Source organism: Electrona antarctica, assembly GCF_951216825.1.
Source record: "Electrona antarctica genome assembly, chromosome: 14".
Lineage (NCBI taxonomy): Eukaryota > Metazoa > Chordata > Actinopteri > Myctophiformes > Myctophidae > Electrona > Electrona antarctica.
In genome coordinates this window covers 36,493,700-36,512,471 of record NC_136795.1, presented here as the reverse complement: position 1 = coordinate 36,512,471, position 18,772 = coordinate 36,493,700, and the positions used below count along the sequence as shown (strand labels likewise).

Sequence of the window (18,772 nt, the reverse complement as noted above, 5' to 3'; positions counted from 1 at the left end):
AAAATCTAAAAAAAAAATGCTGCTTGGAGAACTGTCCGAGCTTCCGAGGCATTGGGTTAATGGTAAGTGAGAGAGACCTTGAAAGTCTTCATGAAAATCCACTTTTCTGCAAAGATTGCAGAATATTATGCAGAGTTGTCTTGCAAAGGCATTTTGAGAGACATCGGAATGGCTCTCGTGACCCCTCTCAGGGTTTCTCTCATTACCTGCTGAAGTGGATACTAATATTGGCAATGATGAGTCAGGGGGTTAGACTTATTACTGTAGTGAGTGATTACGTTTTCTCACGTCAGCCAAATACTCAAGGACACATGGCCAGCTTAAAGGAATGCATGTGGCCACTTTAAACACATGAATTTTGAACACCATGTTAAATGCATTTATATAGCCACTGAGAATGGAAAAAAATTAAATGCCCAATATTGCTCTCAATGTCAAGCTACCCAAACACTTTTAAATGCCTTCTACAACAGCACCAATGAAGTACCACTGCTGAATTAATTATTGACCAAGCTGTCATTTGCAGCACTCCCAATATTGCTGACTACAAGGTTACTAATACTGACCAAACTACCATTTCCATCTACAATCAAATGGTTTGAGTCAGCCACAAGATGTCATCCTGAGTCATATTCCTGAGCACCCATATACCGGTAAATTGATTTGTACACAACTCAAATTGATTTGACAAAATAAGCAACAGTCTTTGTAAGGTTTTTTTCTTTTTTTTAATCAAGAGGTGTACTGCATGATTACATCAAACCAGCACAAAAGGACAGGGGCTTCAAGCAGTCTCTTCCTTGACCAAGCGGTCCTTCTTGAGTGGTCCCTGTAGAAAGAAAAGTCAGTCAGTCCATGCACAGACATAATATTGCAATTGACCGAGTCGGTCAAGAGGTGTGTTCCCAGAGAGTGAACAGGGAGCTAGCACAAAAGGGCACTGCTCCCCTGCCTCACTGAAGTTTAATCTGGCACTGGAATGGAACCCAAGTTCATAATGGGGTGTGAACCAGGTTACGTTCAGTGCAGGGGTTGAATGTATACTGAAATACACTAGATGTATAAGTTACATTTGAAATATCCTTATATGTACAGGCACTAGCAGTGGTTTTCCACTGCATGGTATAGGCCCAAGTACTACCAAGTACTCACTGCATAATACCCCTGTACCCTGTGTAGGAGTTGCTAAAGAACATTTTTTATGGAAACTATTTCCATTACACCCATCCAGTCAAAGAAAATGTTTCCCATAACATTGATAGGCCATGGCAGTTATAAACTGCTGCACAATCAGGAGAAAAAAAAAAGAGACACTTATGCAATTCCATTTTGTGAAGAATCATGCAGTACTAGTTGGCTGTCCATTTTATTTTTAAATATTTATGGAAAAGACGAGAATCATGAGCTCAATTCTTGTGGAGGAAAATCGATATAGATATCACATTCAAGAATCATGCAGTTAAGCAGTCAGTTGTTGAAGCCAGTGACGAAAAGTAGTGTGCAGACCTTTTAGCATCACCTTAGCTCACCAATGGAACCGCTGAGTCTGAGGCAATAAGTATGAGGCACTCTCCACAACAGAAAACCCCCCAAAAATATGAAGTTGAGCTAGTACTATGGAGTGGAAACGAGTCAGAGGTCTTGAAAGCTGCTGTGATGCAATGAGAAATTTGTCTTACCATAAACGCCTTCTTCTCCTCTGCAGTTTGGAATCGACCATGTCCAAATTTGGAAGTGGTATCGATGAACTTTAGGTCGATCTTCTCCAGGGCACGACGGCTCGTCTGCACCAGCAGAGACTGAAAGGGGGGATAAAACGTTTTTTTATAATGCATTTACTGAGCAGAAGTAGTTCAAGCCAAAGGGTAGTTAACTTATATCCTCTGGGTTTCTGCACCAAGAGGTGTGTTCCCAATGAGTGAACAGGGAGCTAGCACAAAAGGGCACTGCTCCCCTGCCTCACTGGAGTTCAATCTGGCACTGGAATGGAACCCAAGTTCATAATGGGGTGTGAACCAGGTTACGTTCAGTGCAGGGGTTGAATGTATCTGAAATGTGATACTAGATGTCTATAAATCAAATAGAACAGTACTGGCTATGCCATGATTTTATGAAACAATTTTACATGGATGGACTGCTGGCACATTTCAGTGCATGGCTAGCCAGATGTCAAAGTTAAAATAGTCCACTCAAAATGTGCTTGCATCTGATCTCACCTTGCGCAGAGTAAGCACCCTCTTTTTGGTCCCGATCACACAGCCCTTCAGCATGATGAAGTCGTTGGTCACCTCTCCATAATGGACAAAGCCTCCCTGAGAAAAAAAAAATATATATATATATTTTTTTATAATGCATTTACCCAGCAGAAGTAGTTCAAGCATAGCCTCTGGGTTTCTGCACCAAGAGGTGTGTTCCCAATGAGTGAACAGGGAGCTAGCACAAAAGGGCACTGCTCCCCTGCCTCACTGGAGTTCAATCTGGCACTGGAATGGAACCCAAGTTCATAATGGGGTGTGAACCAGGTTACGTTCAGTGCAGGGGTTTGAATGCATCTACATACATGTATTACATACATTATACAAGTCTTAACAGGAATGCTACATACTTGCAGACACTAATGCACACTCACCATGGGGTTGATGCTCTTATTTGACAGATCATACTCTGTAGAGGCATTGTTCTTCACAACCTTTCCATCCTTGGTGTGGTAGCCCTGGCCGATCTTGTAGATCTACAAAGAAGAGGTGGTTAACGCCTTACAACTCTCATACGGCAAGTGCAATTTAGAATCTCAAACACTGACGAATGGCGTTACCCACCTTCTTGTTGATTTCTGTGCGGTGGTGGTAGCCCTTCTGACCAGCACGGGCCACAGAGAAAGCCACACGAGCAGGATGCCAGGCACCAATACAGGCAACCTTGCGCAGACCACGATGAGTCTTGCGAGGAAGCTTCTTTGTGTGCCAACGGCTGGTAACACCTACAAAGCAGAGGTAAAAGGAAACGTTAAGTCTTCACAAACATAGAACCTTGAGTCATACATGCATCCTCAAATGCTAAGATAGACTGCACTCAGTACTCGACATTCAGCAAGGGCTATAAACCCATTCAGTCCGCCCGTCGAGAAGCCTCATCACAGACAGACTACAATGTTATAGAAGGCATAACTTCAGCTACCACTCAGGTATTCACTCCCATTTACTGCATCATGTTTAAGTAAATGGCCATGGAGAATGCAATAAGAGATAATGATTCCCATATTTCAAAGAAAATGTGAGATTCATATTTCTCATGCAGGCCTAGGGAGGCACGAGTGCTGCCAACCACCTTGTTAAACAAAGATTACGCTTGATAATCATGTCGTACCTTTGTATCCGTGACCCTTTGTGACTCCAATGACATCAATCATCTCGTCCTGTGTGAAGACTGTGTTGATCGGCACGGCCTGTTCCAGCTTCTCACGAGCCCAATCAACCTTGTCAGCGATGGTGCCTCCGTTGAGCTGCACTTCCATGAGGTGCGACTTCTTCTGCCTATGGGGCAGTAGGCGCATCTGCAGTGATCAAAACACAGTCAATACATGTTGCATAAAAATGTCACCGCTCTCTGTAAATACAAATACTTGTGGTGTCAGAAGGAAGGCAGTAGAAAGTGTCCTCATGCGGTTCGGGCGCCATGCCTGACGCAGTTTCCATGGTCTCATCACATAAACACAAGGGGGACATTAGGCCTTAAGGTAAAGCTTCAATACACAAACCTGAGTGTGGGCTAGGACACGGATGACCTGGCAGTACTTCTTCATGGATGCAAAGTCCTTCTCCAGCTGCTTCTTGCCGTCGTCGTCCTGCCATTTTTTGCAGTACTTGGTGAAGGCCTTCTTCTTGGACTTGTACCTATGAGCATGCAGCGCGACCGCAGTATACAAGAGAGAAGCACAGGTCGGCACAGGTCCTTCATACACCACAGTGGGCCAGAGGAAGAACACAATGCACAGCTGTTCACCCTTTCCTCCTTGGGAGGAGGAGAAGGGCAGCCACAGCTTTTAAACCGGGAGGTTTTGGCTCATGGCTCGGCTTCTAAGAAGCACTTTCCACCGGCCAGAGGAGCCCGGAGCTCATCAGGGCACGAGGCACCTGAGCGGAGCTGCAGCGAGGGGCCACCGCAATGTTAATATACTTAACATTTGCTTCAGGTATTACTTTAATATATGTATTTGGGGGGAAAGAAATGATAAAAAATTACTCACCAGTTCTTATAGAAGCGACGCTTGCACTCGTCACTGATGTGCTCAGCGAAGATGGTCTTGAAGGAGCGCAGGCCACGGGGAGTCTGAACATAGCCCACAACACCAACCATCATCATGGGAGGAGTCTCCACTATGGTCACAGCCTCAACCACCTCCTTCTTGTTAACCTCTGTAAAACACAATAGTCTTGAGTCATATACACTTATCAGTTTGTTCTGAAATGCACCCTCATTCCAACCATTAAGATAGACTGAACTCAGTACTCGACATTCAGCAAGGGCTATAAACCCATTCAGTCCGCCCGTCGAGAAGCCTCATCACAGACAGACTACCATGTTATAGAAATGTTAACTTCAGCTACCTCATCACATTTACTGCATCACGTTTAAAGTAAAAGCTGGAGGACGCATCGGTCCTGCACTCACTTGAGCCAGGTCTGTCGACCTCACGGACAATGTGGGTCATGCCAGCCTTGTAGCCAAGGAAGGCGGTAAGGTGGACGGGCTTGCTGGCGTCATCCTTGGGGAAGCTCTTGACCTTGCCACGGTGACGCTTGCACCTCTTCCGGGGCAGGAAGCCCAAGGATCCGTGTCGTGGAGCTGAGAACTTACGGTGAGACTGTGGAGAGTGGACAAGACCAGTGGTTAGCAACAAGGCGTGTGGGTCGGGCGGGGAGCACACGTGGCGGTGCCTTTAACAATCCAATGCCCCACACATCCATTATGACATTAGTCAACAGCTATCATTCATGAAACAGTTAAAAACAGTTCTTGTTGTCACTACTGCACTGTCAAATATCCGCAGCAGCCTCGTGTAGAGACTAGACGTCATTCAGGCTGACGTTAGCATTAGCAAGCCTACTGGGCTACTGGGCCGTGACTTTCATTGCGCCAAATGTTGATTTTCAAACAATGTTACATCTCTTGTGACTAGCTGTCAACGAATTAAACCGACAAGTAGTGGCCTACTCCCACCAGCCATTTTAAACCTCTGAATAGCCGGTAGGCCTATGGCTAGACCAGAGTAGGGCTAGACATGCATTAATAGGAAAATATATGCAACTTCAAATGTTCGTGGCATCAATATCTACACAGGCGTGTTTAGCTCCTAAGCATGAATACTTTAAAATCGTAAGAAGCATGAATACACAGAGGATGGTTTAGATAACAAGTAGATGGCTATCCTTATTAATCTACGACATGCTCACCATTTTGTCTCCAAACCGAATGAAAGAGAGCGAAAGAGGGGAGGAGAGTGCATATATACAGACGCAAACATCGCGGGATCCGGCGTGAGTGACGTGACTGTGACGGTCCTCGTTCAAGAACCGCCCATTGAGTACATCACTTCATAGCCGTTAGATGTCGCTGTCTGTCCGATTGTTCGAATTAAAGGCTATATTCAGAGCCAGAGGCATGCTCTGGCTCTGGTCATAAAGTGTTTCTACTCTATATATGTTCATGAAGTGTTCCTACTCTATATATGGTCATGAAGTGTTCCTACTCTATATATGGTCATGAAGTGTTCCTACTCTCGCCTATGGTCATGAAGTGTTCCTCCTCTCGCCTATGGTCATGAAGTGTTACTACTCTATATATGTTCATGAAGTGTTCCTACTCTATATATGGTCATGAAGTGTTCCTACTCTATATATGGTCATGAAGTGTTCCTACTCTCGCCTATGGTCATGAAGTGTTCCTCCTCTCGCCTATGGTCATGAAGTGTTCCTACTCTCGCCTATGGTCATGAAGTGTGGGTCATGACCGAAAGAATAAGGTTGCGAATACAAGCGACAGAAATGAGTTTTCTTCGACGGGTGGCTGGCATCTCCCTTAGAGATAGGGTGAGAAGTGCAGTCACACGAGGAGCCAGCTTAGGTGGTTCGGGGCATCTGGTAGGGATGCCTCTCGGGAGTCGGGCGTCTCCCTAGGGAGGTCCTCGAGGCACGTCCCACTGGGAGGAGACCCAGACCAAGGTGCAGTTGGAGGAAACACATCGACTCACTGGCCTTGGAATGTCTCGGGATCCCCCAGGAGGAAGTCACTAATGTTGCTCTGGAGAGGGAAGTCTGCATGGAGCACTCAGGTGGAGCTGTTGCCCCTGCGACCCGACTACGGACTCGACTATGTTTTACATCTCATTTCAAAGAAAGAATAATGTTACTGTAGTTAGAAAACAAGCTCGAAGGGCACACTCCAATAGTGCAGAGGTGCTGACCACGGTGCAAAAGCATACAAATGAAAGAATAGGTCGCACAATGCAGCAGAGTAATGTATTAAATAAATAATTAAATAAATGATTAAAAACCCCATGTTAGGTTTCTACCTAACAAAAGAGGTCTTCTTCAGGGATCGACAACATCAAGAAGAGTGAACTTCACTTATATAGGGAAGAACACAGGTGAGTTCCATTTGGAGGTGTGTCCTCAAATCAGAGTACCCTAAGGAGGTGCAACCAATTATCCAATGTATTTTACATTGGATACATTTGTTTTGTAAATGTATTATGGATATTGCAATAGGCTACATTCTCAAAGCTTGATAAACTGATTGCCCCTCTGTAGTTACTAGTTAGGGCACCCTGATTTGAGGACACAAATGGAGTCTATTATCAATCACATACAGGTTATTTCAGAAATACCTGGTGTGACATTCACATTCTGTACAGTAAAAGAAAAAAATCCATTCCATTCAGAAAACTAGGAGAAAACCAATACCACATACATTCATGGAAAACACAGGGCACGTGTATTTGAACTTTGAATTTAATGATTCAGCGTTGTAGCTAGGTAACATGTTCTGATGACTTATGTTTCATAATATCTACACAGATTATTGAACCAATAATAAAGCACCCAAGACATCCATTAAAGTTTTCAACCCCCTATTATTGATCTCCAACAGCCCCTGAGAACAAATAGCCAGACATTACATCGCAAAAAGTTATCCCAAACAGGATTTCTTTTTCTCAGAACACAATACTCATATCTGTAATAAGTCTTGTGGGTGGAATTATTGGTTCAACAATTCCTGCACTTTGATGATTTGTGAAGTTTACACAAAGTGGTGAAATGAACATTTGCTTTCTTACAAACTGAAGATTAAACGGTGGAATCATATCACCTATGGCTTTCTTCCAATGAGAAGACATGACATACAAGATTCAACACAAACTATTTAATTGGTAGAACAGGATTGTCTTGCTGTACAAGCAAAGTAATATGCTCATCTGCGGACACGTTGTGATCTAGCAGACCTGATATTTTCAGTGTGCGACACAGTGTATAAATCAGGCTATACACTTCACCTCATGACATATTTACTTCTCATTCATCACATTGCCTAACTGGAATTTCCTTTTATTGTCTTGGCATTTCACTGTCATTACACTGACGTACAATATAAACAAAAACATTAAATGATAAACAATAAACCTATTGACTCTATTGAATTGTATTGCAATATGAGATGGTAATATTGTAGGGTAATTCAATGCCCAATTAAATGGAAATGCACATACTGTACCACCATGCAGTGTCTGAGGCATTGCTGGGGAATGAAGACCTGCTTGCTTGTCTGATTTTTCATGCAGTTGCAGTCATTGTCTCCACCAGGCCGAAGGCATGGGGAGAGTATGTTTTTTATTTATTTTTTGTCCATGATGCAATTACATATACTATATATACACACCAAGAATGAGCATGTCCCATTAAGAGTGTGTGTGTACTGTATGTAGTTGTACATGCGTGTGCGTGGCGTGCGCATGTGTGTGTGTGTGTGTGTGTGTGTTCCATGCCGATGTGCTTTGGAGTGATTCCTTTTGTAAGGCATCAAAAGACAATTCATCTGTGCTGTCACTCATGCCTAGAGTCTCATTGGACTTCTTGGCCATTTTTGAAACTAAGCCCTCGCCACTCGCCCTACACACTTCCACTTTGTTTAAGCATAGATATATAAATAATAGAGACAGCACCGGGATTCCCCTCGCCTCCAGTGCCGTCTCTATTATTCATATATCTATGCTTAAACCAAGTGGAAGTGTGTAGGGCGAGTGGCGAGGAGCTAGTTCCAAAAAGGGGGCTTGGCTCATCATGTTGTGCAGAAACTCTTGTCAGGAAATCCTGTCTAAAATCACTGCACAGTTGATGTCAGCATGTGGCACATATGGGGGATGTATGGAGCAACCTCACTGAAACGTGAGTTCATAAAAGAAGCAGACACTGGACTGCTGCACTGGAAAACAGCAATTCCAAGTGATCTTTTAAGCTTCTGTTTGAAGAGACCTGCCAGAACTGTCCTGCACACAGGTCCAATGTTATGTAAATAGCCTCTTCCCATTAATGTGGGATCAACCAACATCAAGAGGAGATCCTTCAAAAAGTGTGCTGTGCTCGATCAAGGTTCCTCTTCTGGAAGAAGGCCTTTCCAAACTCATAACTGCTGATCATAACCGCACAGGCTGGGGCCACTTTGATCACCCTGGGCAAGAAACCTACAGCACAAATGAAGAAGATGTACAGTCAGTAAACAATCAAATTTGAAGTGTTCATTTTACAAGTGTAAAATGGTCCTTTATGGATCAAATTATATGTGTAGTTCAGTTGAATTTCTAACATAGCTAAAGTAATATGGTATGGTGAGTTAAATCATTGAGTTAAAATAACAAGAGATAACTGTATACCAGCAAAAAGGCCCCTGTAGCCCAACTCGGACCGTATTTCCTTCATTATTTGCCAAGTGGATGTGGCCTTCTTCAAGGTAACTACAAGGAAACAACAATGGACAATTTTAATTCAGGCTAGTGCATTCCATGGAGTGTACTTTAGCATCCCTTTTGAATACAATACTGGTTAAGTAACACATTAACTGACCTCCCAGCGTCTCCATCTCCCCCAGTTGGATCTGTCTCCTCGTCTTGACAACATCAAAAGGCAGAGTCAAGATTCCAGCAATCTAGTAAACATGACTGAAAGTTAAGTCATATCTAGGACAATGTAAGCGCTCTCTGCCATACATTATAACACATTGTGTGTATTATCTCACTTCTTCATTGTTACTGGGTCAATGATTACACCTAATATGTTAAATGGTGCATTTATATAGTGGTTTTATCCAAAGCGCTTTACATAGATTGTAAATGGTGCATTTATATAGCGTTTTTATTCAAAGCGCATTGTGCATTACATTCACCCATGTAACCACACATTCATACACCGATGGCGGAAGAAACCATGTAAGGCACCAACCTGTACATCGGGAGCAATTAGGGGTTCAGAGTCTTGCTCAAGGACACTTCCACACTAACTCTGGGGGAGCCGGGATCAAACTGGGAACCTCATGGTTCCCATCTGGCTGCTCTACCGGCCACTCTACCCCAGAGCCACTCCCGACACCTATTATTCTCTCAGCCAATTGGTGGCCTGACCCTACCCATGTACCGTATTTCATTTGTGATCAAAACACTGATCCTTGAATTCAACAGTGGGAGTGTGCAGACTTTATCGTTATCTTTATGCATATCTAGCATGATGCCCAGGTGTGGCAACATGACTGGTACTGCCAGCGGTTAGAAAAACTTCATGTTATTGTACAAGGAAATAACATTTTGTATGATAAACGTTGCCTTACAGTCAATGAGGAAAGCTAAGACAAAACAACGTATTCTTTAGGTCAGACACGGCTCATGACAAATTAGTTGTGTGAACTTGTGTCCTGAATTGCAAGAGCTGGTTGAACATTTGTCTGCCTTTATTTGATTCGTTGTTCTATAATGGAATAAAATCAGACCTGTCCACGATGTTGTTAAAACATTGTGTAATTAAGGGTGACAATATGTACTTCTGCTAAATTTTCAAATGCCGTTTGACAGTTTTTTCCAGTATTATGTAAGCGCATGCAACAAACTGCTCCAACTGAATGCCGGATGGTTGAGACATTCCTCCATCCCGCAGGTTTTCACGTGTTATGTTAGTAATACTATTTCTTAATTATATGTAGGGCAATATTTCCCAAAAATATATATATAGCCGAGATTTCAGTGACAAATTTAATACACATGTGATGCTTTCCTTTGATGCAAGACATCTTTACCACACTGCACCCTACCTCTGTCCTGTTCAACCAAGATCATGTTTTATTGATTCATGTTTATTTATTCTACAAAAATATAGTGAAGTGCGTAACGGTCCTTTTTTCCATGCTGTAACGTGGTAGCTGCCTGCAGGTGTCACCTTCCCCGATAAAAAACACAAATGTTTTTAACCGTGTTAAATCGGTCAAACTTATTGTGGGCTAAAATGTAATTATTAACACACCTAAAAAGGACTGTGGTTTGTTTTGGTACTCACTGCTCCAGAGACAGCTCCTGCAGTAAAGCTGATGGAGAAGGTGGCCTGAGATGTATGGTACTGCTCACACAGCTGGGCCTTCACCAGTTCATAGTTAAACCAGTACAGCGCTTCACAAACATACAGAAAGAGGAACTTATTTAAATTACATACTTATGCAGCATAATGCGATAGTTCAGGTAGGCACGGAAGGCAGGAGGTGAACATTACTAGCTCACTCTCCCCGGACTGAAGTATAAATATACTGGTGTCTTCCTGTTGTTTTGTACTTTCCCATTTCATTTATTGTGAGGCCTAATTGTCCCTGTCCATGTGTGTTATTTACAATTTAAGATTATTCCATCACAGTTTCTGTTCCTGCACCAAGGTCAGCACAAATTCCTAGAAAGCTACTGGCCTTGGTAAATAATGTGACTGGCATATTGGTGATAATGCAGTGGTGTTGTGATTTTGGTGGGTCTCTGGTCTCACCCGAGAAAGGCACATCTCTCAAAACGGTGGGCCCCCAGCCCCTCCAAAGGGACAGCCAGCCGTCCTGGGCCAGAGCTGAACGCATACACGCGTGCAGCTCATTGTAGGACAGTTGGCGAGACTGCATCTTAGTCCGGATCAGCTCCAGTGGGCTGATCACACTCACAGCTCCCACTGCAATACACACAGGACAAAGACAGCAACAACACATCATCAAGACACCTATCAATACATCATAAACTCATGCTTTTTAATGTGGTTCGTGCATGCGTGTGTGATGTTATGCAACCTAGTATCATGCCCGCTAGTCCACTTTGTTTTAATCTATTCAATATCTGTACATGTCAAATGTATACACAAGTGAAAATGTGCAAATAAATACCCAAATAAATGACACATGATTGGTAGTAATGTTAATGTTAGGTGGGTTAAGGTTTTGGTGAGGCTTAACATCAGTAAGTTTAATGCTTGTTTAATGTTTAGTAAACATGGTCCACAGGGCGGATGTTTACTACCTTTTAATTTTATGATGTTGATTTACGACATAAGTACCAAGTAAGAGCGGCGGCGCATTTCTGTGTGTTTATGCTCTTACAGGTGTGTGCGAAAGGTTGCACACACCTGCTGACATTTTCTTTGGTTTCTTGGTGTGACACATTAAGTTCTGTAACAATGGGTGCATTACATGATTGGTCGTAATACTGGGTTGATTTTATAATACTTACATCTTGCGAGAGCTCCAGCAACTAGGGGGATATGGTTGCCTTGAAGACCCATGTTGTATCTCAAGAAGTCCCGGAGTTGATCATAACAAGTGAAGTAGATGACCGTGGCGGGCACTGCCATCACTCTACACAAATGATTAAATATCAACTATCAGTCACTGAAGCCAAACACTGCTGGTAATATATTGAAAGTTAGTTCACTTCATAGTCTGTTCTACCAGCCTCTTTGGCAAACAACAACCAACCAGTTGAGGTCTTATTCTTTTCCTAAATGTTCCATTGGTTTTCTTATGTGGCTGCAACCGCTGCATAAATTCATTAACACATACATGTTCATATTTGGCATTGTACACACAGTATCAGTCAGACCGGTCTAAAAGCTCACAACACGTGGCGATTTGATGCATAGTAATCATGCAGTTCATGCAGTTCTGTTTTCAACCCCAGAACAGTGACGCAAGTTAGCTTTTGTGTAACACTCACAGCGTTGGTGGTAACCCGCTCCATAAAGACCTGACACCCTCATGGCGTGTAATCTTCACAAAAGCATCCTTTGGGTAAGAAAGACAAAAACATAAATAACAATGGAGATAACCACAACATCAGCATTGTTTGCAAGTACCATAGCATGGAATAAACTCTCCTCTTGCAGTCAGAACTGCAGACTAATCCCCAAATTTCTGCCTCTACACCTCACCCCTAGCACTCTCTCCTTTTATCACTTCTTGTCACCTTTTTCTACACTATGCTAGTTACTATGAAGATATATGTTTGTTACATGTTGTCATGCTATTCTTGACCACTTAGTGTTAAGAATCTCATTTAGCATGTTTGGAAAGATGTTTACTTGGAAACATGCTGGGTTGATTATTTACCTGGTATCCTACTTTCTGTGAGCCACTATAGTGTTCTCTCAGCACTCTACTCATGTGACAATTTACTCTGTTGTTTGTTAGAGTTTGCAGACTCCAATCTCGCACTTGTAAGAAGAAGAGTGTCCGCTACATGCCTAAATAGTAATTGTAATAAGGATTACTTACTAGAGTCCCACTGAAGTGATTAGGAGTTTTATACCAGCTGGCACAGCTGGTTCCATTCTGAGTCTGACAGACATAGATGTGATCCATCAATCCATTACAATACAAGAAACATTTCCCTGAGAGAAAGACATAACCAAATAATCAGCAGAATATATTAAAGGAGCACTCGACTGTATTTCAACTTGATCTCTCTGGTGTACACGTGTACAGATGATGTCACCGTGTGAGACAACACACAACTGGGTATCACGTGTAAGCATATACATATAGATCTTCTAACATAGGAAACGCAGGCTATTAATAATACAGGGAAATGTCAATGACTATTTGGCCACTATGATGGTAACATCAAGGCTGCCGCAGGCAGTTTGTTTCAAGCCTCCTGAGCCCTTTACATTTCTCTCTCTTATACACAATGACAGAGCAGAGAATACATCGGAGGTGTGGTCAGTTAGCCTCGGAAACCCAGACGCTTTTTTTTCCAGGGAGAAAAAAAAAGTCTGGGTCCGAGTCCACTTCAATTCGGCATAGAGTAGTGCAAACATCTCTCACTCTCTGCTGATTTCTGATCCTTTGTTAAATTGACACGTACACATGTACACACACACACTCCTCTCTCTCTCTGTTGCTCTAAGTAATTAGTCTCATGTCGCGCAGCTGCCATAGTTTCTCCCGGCAGCTCCTGCCGGGAGCTGCCTATGCCATAAAAAGCATAGGTGAGTTCAAGGCTAGTGGTCAGTGGACATGGTCAAACATGGGTCTTATGTAAGAATAGGTCCTCTGACAGACAACCAACAGGTGGAAGCCTTGCTTCCAATGTTTCTAAGGGAGTGTAGTATTCTCATCTTGAAAATCCCATTACAGGTATTGGAAAAACCTCAACAGGTGTCAGGAACTGCAGAACAAGGGACTTTGTACAACCATTTACAAAGGAAAACAACCCAAAAAATGAGTTATATTCAAAATAAATTAAAGATGTGATTATAAGGTAGTGTGACTCACGTCAGAAGAAAGCAGCCTCTTAATTAACATAGATATCACGTATGACCCATATCACAGTGAAGTAAGACATATATATTTAACACTACCAGGTATTAATCCATTCATTCTTCTGCTGTGTGTGGAGGGGCAGTCGATCACTCTTTCACCCGGAAAATTGATTTTGTAACCGCGACCATCGGTTCTTTAGTTATGGGCCGTTAGCCGTGAGCTTGTTTTGACCAATCTGTTTACATTGAGGCAGATGGAGACAGAGTGTTCATTTCCGGTTGTATGATATCGGTCGCTTATGTATCTATCGTAAACCACTGAAAAGACCATTGAACGTAGTCTTTGGCAGTGAAGCGTTGGATTTGAAAGGACATAAATTGGCAGTCAATGTGTAAACAGCTCTTAGAACAACTTATGGACGTCTAATGGGCCCACTACACTTCTGAAACTACTAATAAATACGTTTCTTGTTATAGTTGGTGGTTATTTCGTTTTACAGAAACACTGTTTATTAGTTGGGCTATGCAGTGGCATTTGTTGAGTTACTGTTGTTTTATGAGCTACAATTATTGCCAGAATGTTGTTGAACTGGTGCCAGATTTGAGCAAGCAGAGGTCAGGTCTGATACTCACACTTAGAGGGGCGGATGACACCACTCCAGGGAGCGGAGGCTAAAGCAAAAGAACCAGAGATAAAGTACAAAGACGGTGCAAAAGACACAAAGAAGCAGAGAGGGTTTAGTAAACGCATGCAGATACAGATACAGAGCATCTACTAACAGCTCTCATGGTCAGAGGCCTTAAAGGGGCATTCCACTCATTTTCAACATTTTACTATGTCGTTAATATACCTTAGAGCTGGTGTGTGGAAATAATAAAAAGTCCCCCCATTCTGCGTTTCCTAGAACTAGAGGTCATCAAGATGTGTTTCACCATTTTAATGATTTTTTCCATAATTACAGTTCTAGGAAACACAGAATGGGGGGACAGCTCTAAGGTATATTAATGACATAGTAAAATGTTGAAAATGGGTGGTTTTCCCCTTTAAGCCCTAACCACACCAGAGGGTCACCATGCAACTCCTTGCAACATGCAACTCTTATTCCCAATGGCCGTTGCAAGGCGTTGCATTGGTGTGTTTGGGCCTTACGAAACCCGTTATGCAATCTACCTGGAGAAATAACTTAACACAACACAAGGAGACAAGCAGCAAAAAGAGACAAACGGGGGGGGGACACTAAATACACACACTAAATAAATGGCAAGTAGTCAGTGTGCTGTATCGTTGTACCTTGATGGAATGGTGTTTGCTGTGCCTGCAGTCTTGTCTTCACAACATCCAGCGGTGTGACTGTAGGAAAAGGGATGCGAGACAGATACAATTCAGTGATCTACTGTAATCACAATCAGCATTTAGGACGGTGGGTGAATTATAGTGCCTGGGACCTGGGTCAATAAGAAAACTAATGAGTAAAAGAAAAAAACTCTTTGGCACAAGTTTCTACTTTTCCAGATCAAGGACATTCAATCAGGATTGATTGATTGAAACTTGAATGGGTACATTTCAAACAAAAGCACATGTCAATACAAAAACTGCTACGAGGATGAAACCGATAAGCACTAAGAATTGTTTACATCAGGGTCCCCCCTTTTCAATACATCAGAACAATTAAAGACGTACAAATATACACACTGATGTGATCTCACCAAAAAGTGATGTGAGGAGAGCTCCAGTGCCAGACGCCAGCATCTGCTGAACCGGCGAGATCCCATCCCCAGGGGTATGAACTGTCCGCTCGTTCATTCTGGCCGCCTGACAGAGCAATACAAATATATGAAAACAGACAGAACACACGCAAGCACTCCTTAAGACCTAATGATGTGCAGCCAGTGTGTAGCTAGTTCAGGCAGACAACTCGTGAGCACGCCTACCTGATCAGGTTCTCGGATGCCCAGCATACACCTGCAGGCTGTTTCTAGACCCACAGAGTGTCTTAATTCATTCCCTGTAGCCCAATTCTATTTGGCTTATTATACCTCAACTAAAACATTTCATATTACAGGGAACGAATGGAGACAGAGCCCTGAAGCCAAACAATGATTCATACATCTATACTAAATTATGCTCAATATATATTCTAAATTCATTCTAAGAGTTTTCTGGCTGAACTAACTGTGTTGGTTATTCTCATACCGTGTGACATGGATGCCATTGCCAATAACTGCATGCTAAAGCTATAGCATTATGTAAGACAACAAGTAGATAAGAGTGCTAGTGTCACAATGAACAGTAACTGAATACTGACGTTGTGGTTGATGTTATGTCAGTGTCCTACATGTATCTGTTATGTATTGTATAGTGTGTGTAATGTATGCCCCTTGAGATGTTCCAAAATTGTCCATCCATCGCAATATGAATTAGGGGAGAAATCTATACGAAGTTACGAACCAAAAACAAGAGTTTGATGTTAGATTTCTAAGTCATCTGCATAAATACATTTAAAATAAAGCTACAGTATATAGACGAGTAGTCGGGCACTCAAAAAGAAAAGAAAAGAAAGAAGAAGAAAGAACTGCCTGAGCCTTTGAGAAGGGATTTTTTTTCCGAAATACTTAAGTTAGTAAGTACAGTTCTTGAGTAAAAGTGCTTCGGTACTTTACAGTTTACACCACTGTTGAGGAGGGCTAGTAGGAGGAGGTGGTATAACGAAGGGTTCGACGACACACTGATAACTTATCTGTTGTGTGCACAACCTCTACTACGGTGGTTTTCAACCAGTGGTCCGGGGACCACCAGTGGTCCTTGAGAGGGTTCCAGGTGGTCCCCAGCTAAATGATGGGAAAGTTAGTAACCAAATGGACCCTTATAGGTCTTTAACTCTTGAGTTTCATTTTACGCTCTCAAGAGTTAAATTATTGTTAAACATCTGCATTACTTAATTTACAAGAAGTCTACACAATTAGGGAATGTAAAATAATTGTTATTTTGATCAACGTTTGCCTGTTATCTCTCCTAATGGGGGGGGGGTTGAAAAGCACTGCTCGAAAACATGTCCCTGGTCCCTACAGCTAAACGGACTGACCCATAAACCCCACAGAGAATATTGTTTGTGTGTAAACAGTAACATGCACATTGCAAACACCCTCCATTAGAAGTCATTAAACCATGGAGGAAGATTACACATGTTATCCTGATCTGCCAAGAGCATGCCTTTTAATTAAATCACATTCAATGTAATTTGATGACATTTCATTGTGAAATAAAATTAAAAGTAAATGTGGCATTGACAGTTTGAACCTTATCTGTAGCTTATATATGTGTTTGGCATTTATATACCCTAGTAGTGAATTACTGAATGTTATACACAACATAACCCAAGGCCAATAAGCTACTTACTAAAACTTCAAATACATGACTCCTGAGTCAATTAACAGAAAATAATCTACCGGTAATCATTCTGTGTAGTTAAATTATGATAAATTCCTCAATTTATGATTCGCAATTAGGTTGATAATTGAGTTCAATCATATAATATGTGCATGACCACATACAGACATGACACAATTAAACTGCCTGACAAATTAAGATTAATTACAAATGGCCGCAGCAGCATAACAGCTAGCTCCTTTCGGAACCCTACGTTAAAGTTTCTGACATTTTGATGACTTTATGTAGGGTTCCTTCTCACCGGATTCAAGCGACATGGGATGCCATCTGATTTCCCCTGACTTAGCCCTGTGCTGCGGTGTGGGTGTCACGCTGACATATTCCAAACGAAGCATATGAACGCTATAGGAGACAACGAACCATCTGACCCCCCCCGCGAACGGCTCAGAAGCCGTTAAGTATTTTTAATGTTTGTACGACCGTTTTGCCAGCTCTGAAATTCTCTCTTCGGTCCCTCCTTGTTGACATCTCGGTTGGCTAGCTGCGCCTACGAGGCGCGTAGGGAGGCGCTGCTAGCCAACCGAGATGCCGAGAGGCGGTACAATGGGATGTCAACAAGAGAGAATTTCAGAGCTGGCAAAACGGTCGTACAAACATTAAAAATACTTAACGGCTTCTGAGCCGTTCGCGGGGGGGGTCAGATGGTTCGTTGTCTCCTATAGCGTTCATATGCTTCGTTTGGAATATGTCAGCGTGACACCCACGCCGCAGCACAGGGCTAAGTCAGGGGAAATCAGATGGCATCCCATGTCGCTTGACGCCGGTGAGACCGGACCCTACGTGGTAGGTCCAAAGGAGCTCAACCCGGGGGGTCCGGAGACGGGCTACATAACAGCTACCTTTCTCATAACTCAAAGTCAGGATCATACTGTAGCTCTGGTCCATAGCTCTAATGCCGAAACGGCAACGACATTAGAGCTATGGACCAGAGCTAAGCTAGATCATACTAGCTCTGACCTCTGTCTACAGTAGATGTATACACATAAAATAATAATAATAATAATAATAATAATAATAATAAATGTTGTCTAAACATTTGTTTTTGCTTTTACATTTTCCAAATATATATATTTTTTAACATTTTCGAAACTATACCCAATTTATAACACCCACCTATCCTGTTAGTTTAATACCAATATTTTTATAGAACGTATGAATCCTACTACCAACTGGCTCTGAAGCTAACTGTAGGCTACATGGCTAACAGATTAGCAAGGTAGAAAAGGAGTTAACGACATGGACAGCGTGGTGGCTTGAATTAGGTTAACTACTCACCGCTTCTTTTCCTAAGATTGTCGTTGTAAATCCGACGTGTTTTCCTTCATTTTTGTTTACAATATAATAACGTTACCAGCCACGTTCAACTGCTAACGTAACGTTACATAAAAGCATGCTAGTAGTAGCAGTAGCTCTCTGTACACTGTGTACACTAGCGTCAGCCATTTTCCATTCCAATGACAGACAGAATCTACAGCGCCCCTGGTGGATTAACCTTGACGTTCATAAT

At 42.4% G+C, this 18,772-nt stretch overlaps 2 protein-coding genes across 3 annotated transcripts; both read right to left on the bottom strand.

Annotated features, from left to right (window-relative positions):
• Window positions 1-705: 705 nt before the first annotated feature.
• rpl3 (ribosomal protein L3) lies at window positions 706-5,583 on the bottom strand. Its single transcript, XM_079521160.1, has 10 exons — window positions 5,454-5,583; window positions 4,672-4,864; window positions 4,247-4,415; window positions 3,758-3,893; window positions 3,367-3,553; window positions 2,820-2,980; window positions 2,630-2,731; window positions 2,217-2,312; window positions 1,680-1,799; window positions 706-829 (listed from the first exon to the last, which is right to left on the bottom strand). The coding sequence occupies exons 1-10, from the start codon at window positions 5,454-5,456 to the stop codon at window positions 785-787; spliced, it is 1,212 nt and encodes a 403-aa protein (XP_079377286.1). The 5' UTR covers window positions 5,457-5,583; the 3' UTR covers window positions 706-784.
• A 1,624-nt stretch (window positions 5,584-7,207) lies between these two features.
• slc25a39 (solute carrier family 25 member 39) lies at window positions 7,208-18,738 on the bottom strand. Of its 2 annotated transcripts, XM_079521164.1 has the most exons (12): window positions 18,541-18,736; window positions 15,525-15,630; window positions 15,109-15,168; window positions 14,451-14,489; window positions 12,829-12,944; window positions 12,272-12,339; window positions 11,789-11,913; window positions 11,064-11,237; window positions 10,593-10,702; window positions 9,117-9,198; window positions 8,927-9,007; window positions 7,208-8,737 (listed from the first exon to the last, which is right to left on the bottom strand). In XM_079521164.1, exons 2-12 carry the CDS (start codon window positions 15,619-15,621, stop codon window positions 8,619-8,621), a joined length of 1,071 nt encoding a protein of 356 aa, XP_079377290.1. In that variant the 5' UTR covers window positions 15,622-15,630; window positions 18,541-18,736; the 3' UTR covers window positions 7,208-8,618. The 2 variants fall into 2 exon arrangements, with proteins under 2 accessions (XP_079377290.1, XP_079377291.1); XM_079521165.1 differs by lacking the exon at window positions 14,451-14,489 and having other exon boundaries at window positions 18,541-18,738.
• Window positions 18,739-18,772: the final 34 nt, after the last annotated feature.

Excerpts from the sequence above, each read along its gene's own strand:
- rpl3 (XM_079521160.1), bottom strand. Across the intron at positions 2,981-3,366 it reads AAAGGGTCACGGATACAAAG|GTGTTACCAGCCGTTGGCAC; the intron begins GTACGACATGAT and ends TCTGCTTTGTAG. Across the intron at positions 830-1,679 it reads AGGAGAAGAAGGCGTTTATG|GGACCACTCAAGAAGGACCG; the intron begins GTAAGACAAATT and ends TTCTTTCTACAG.
- slc25a39 (XM_079521164.1), bottom strand. The coding sequence starts at position 15,621 with ATGAACGAGCGGACAGTTCATACCCCTGGGGATGGGATCTCGCCGGTT. Across the intron at positions 15,169-15,524 it reads TCTCCTCACATCACTTTTTG|TCACACCGCTGGATGTTGTG; the intron begins GTGAGATCACAT and ends CTTTTCCTACAG. Across the intron at positions 12,945-14,450 it reads TGTCATCCGCCCCTCTAAGT|GGAAATGTTTCTTGTATTGT; the intron begins GTGAGTATCAGA and ends TCTTTCTCTCAG.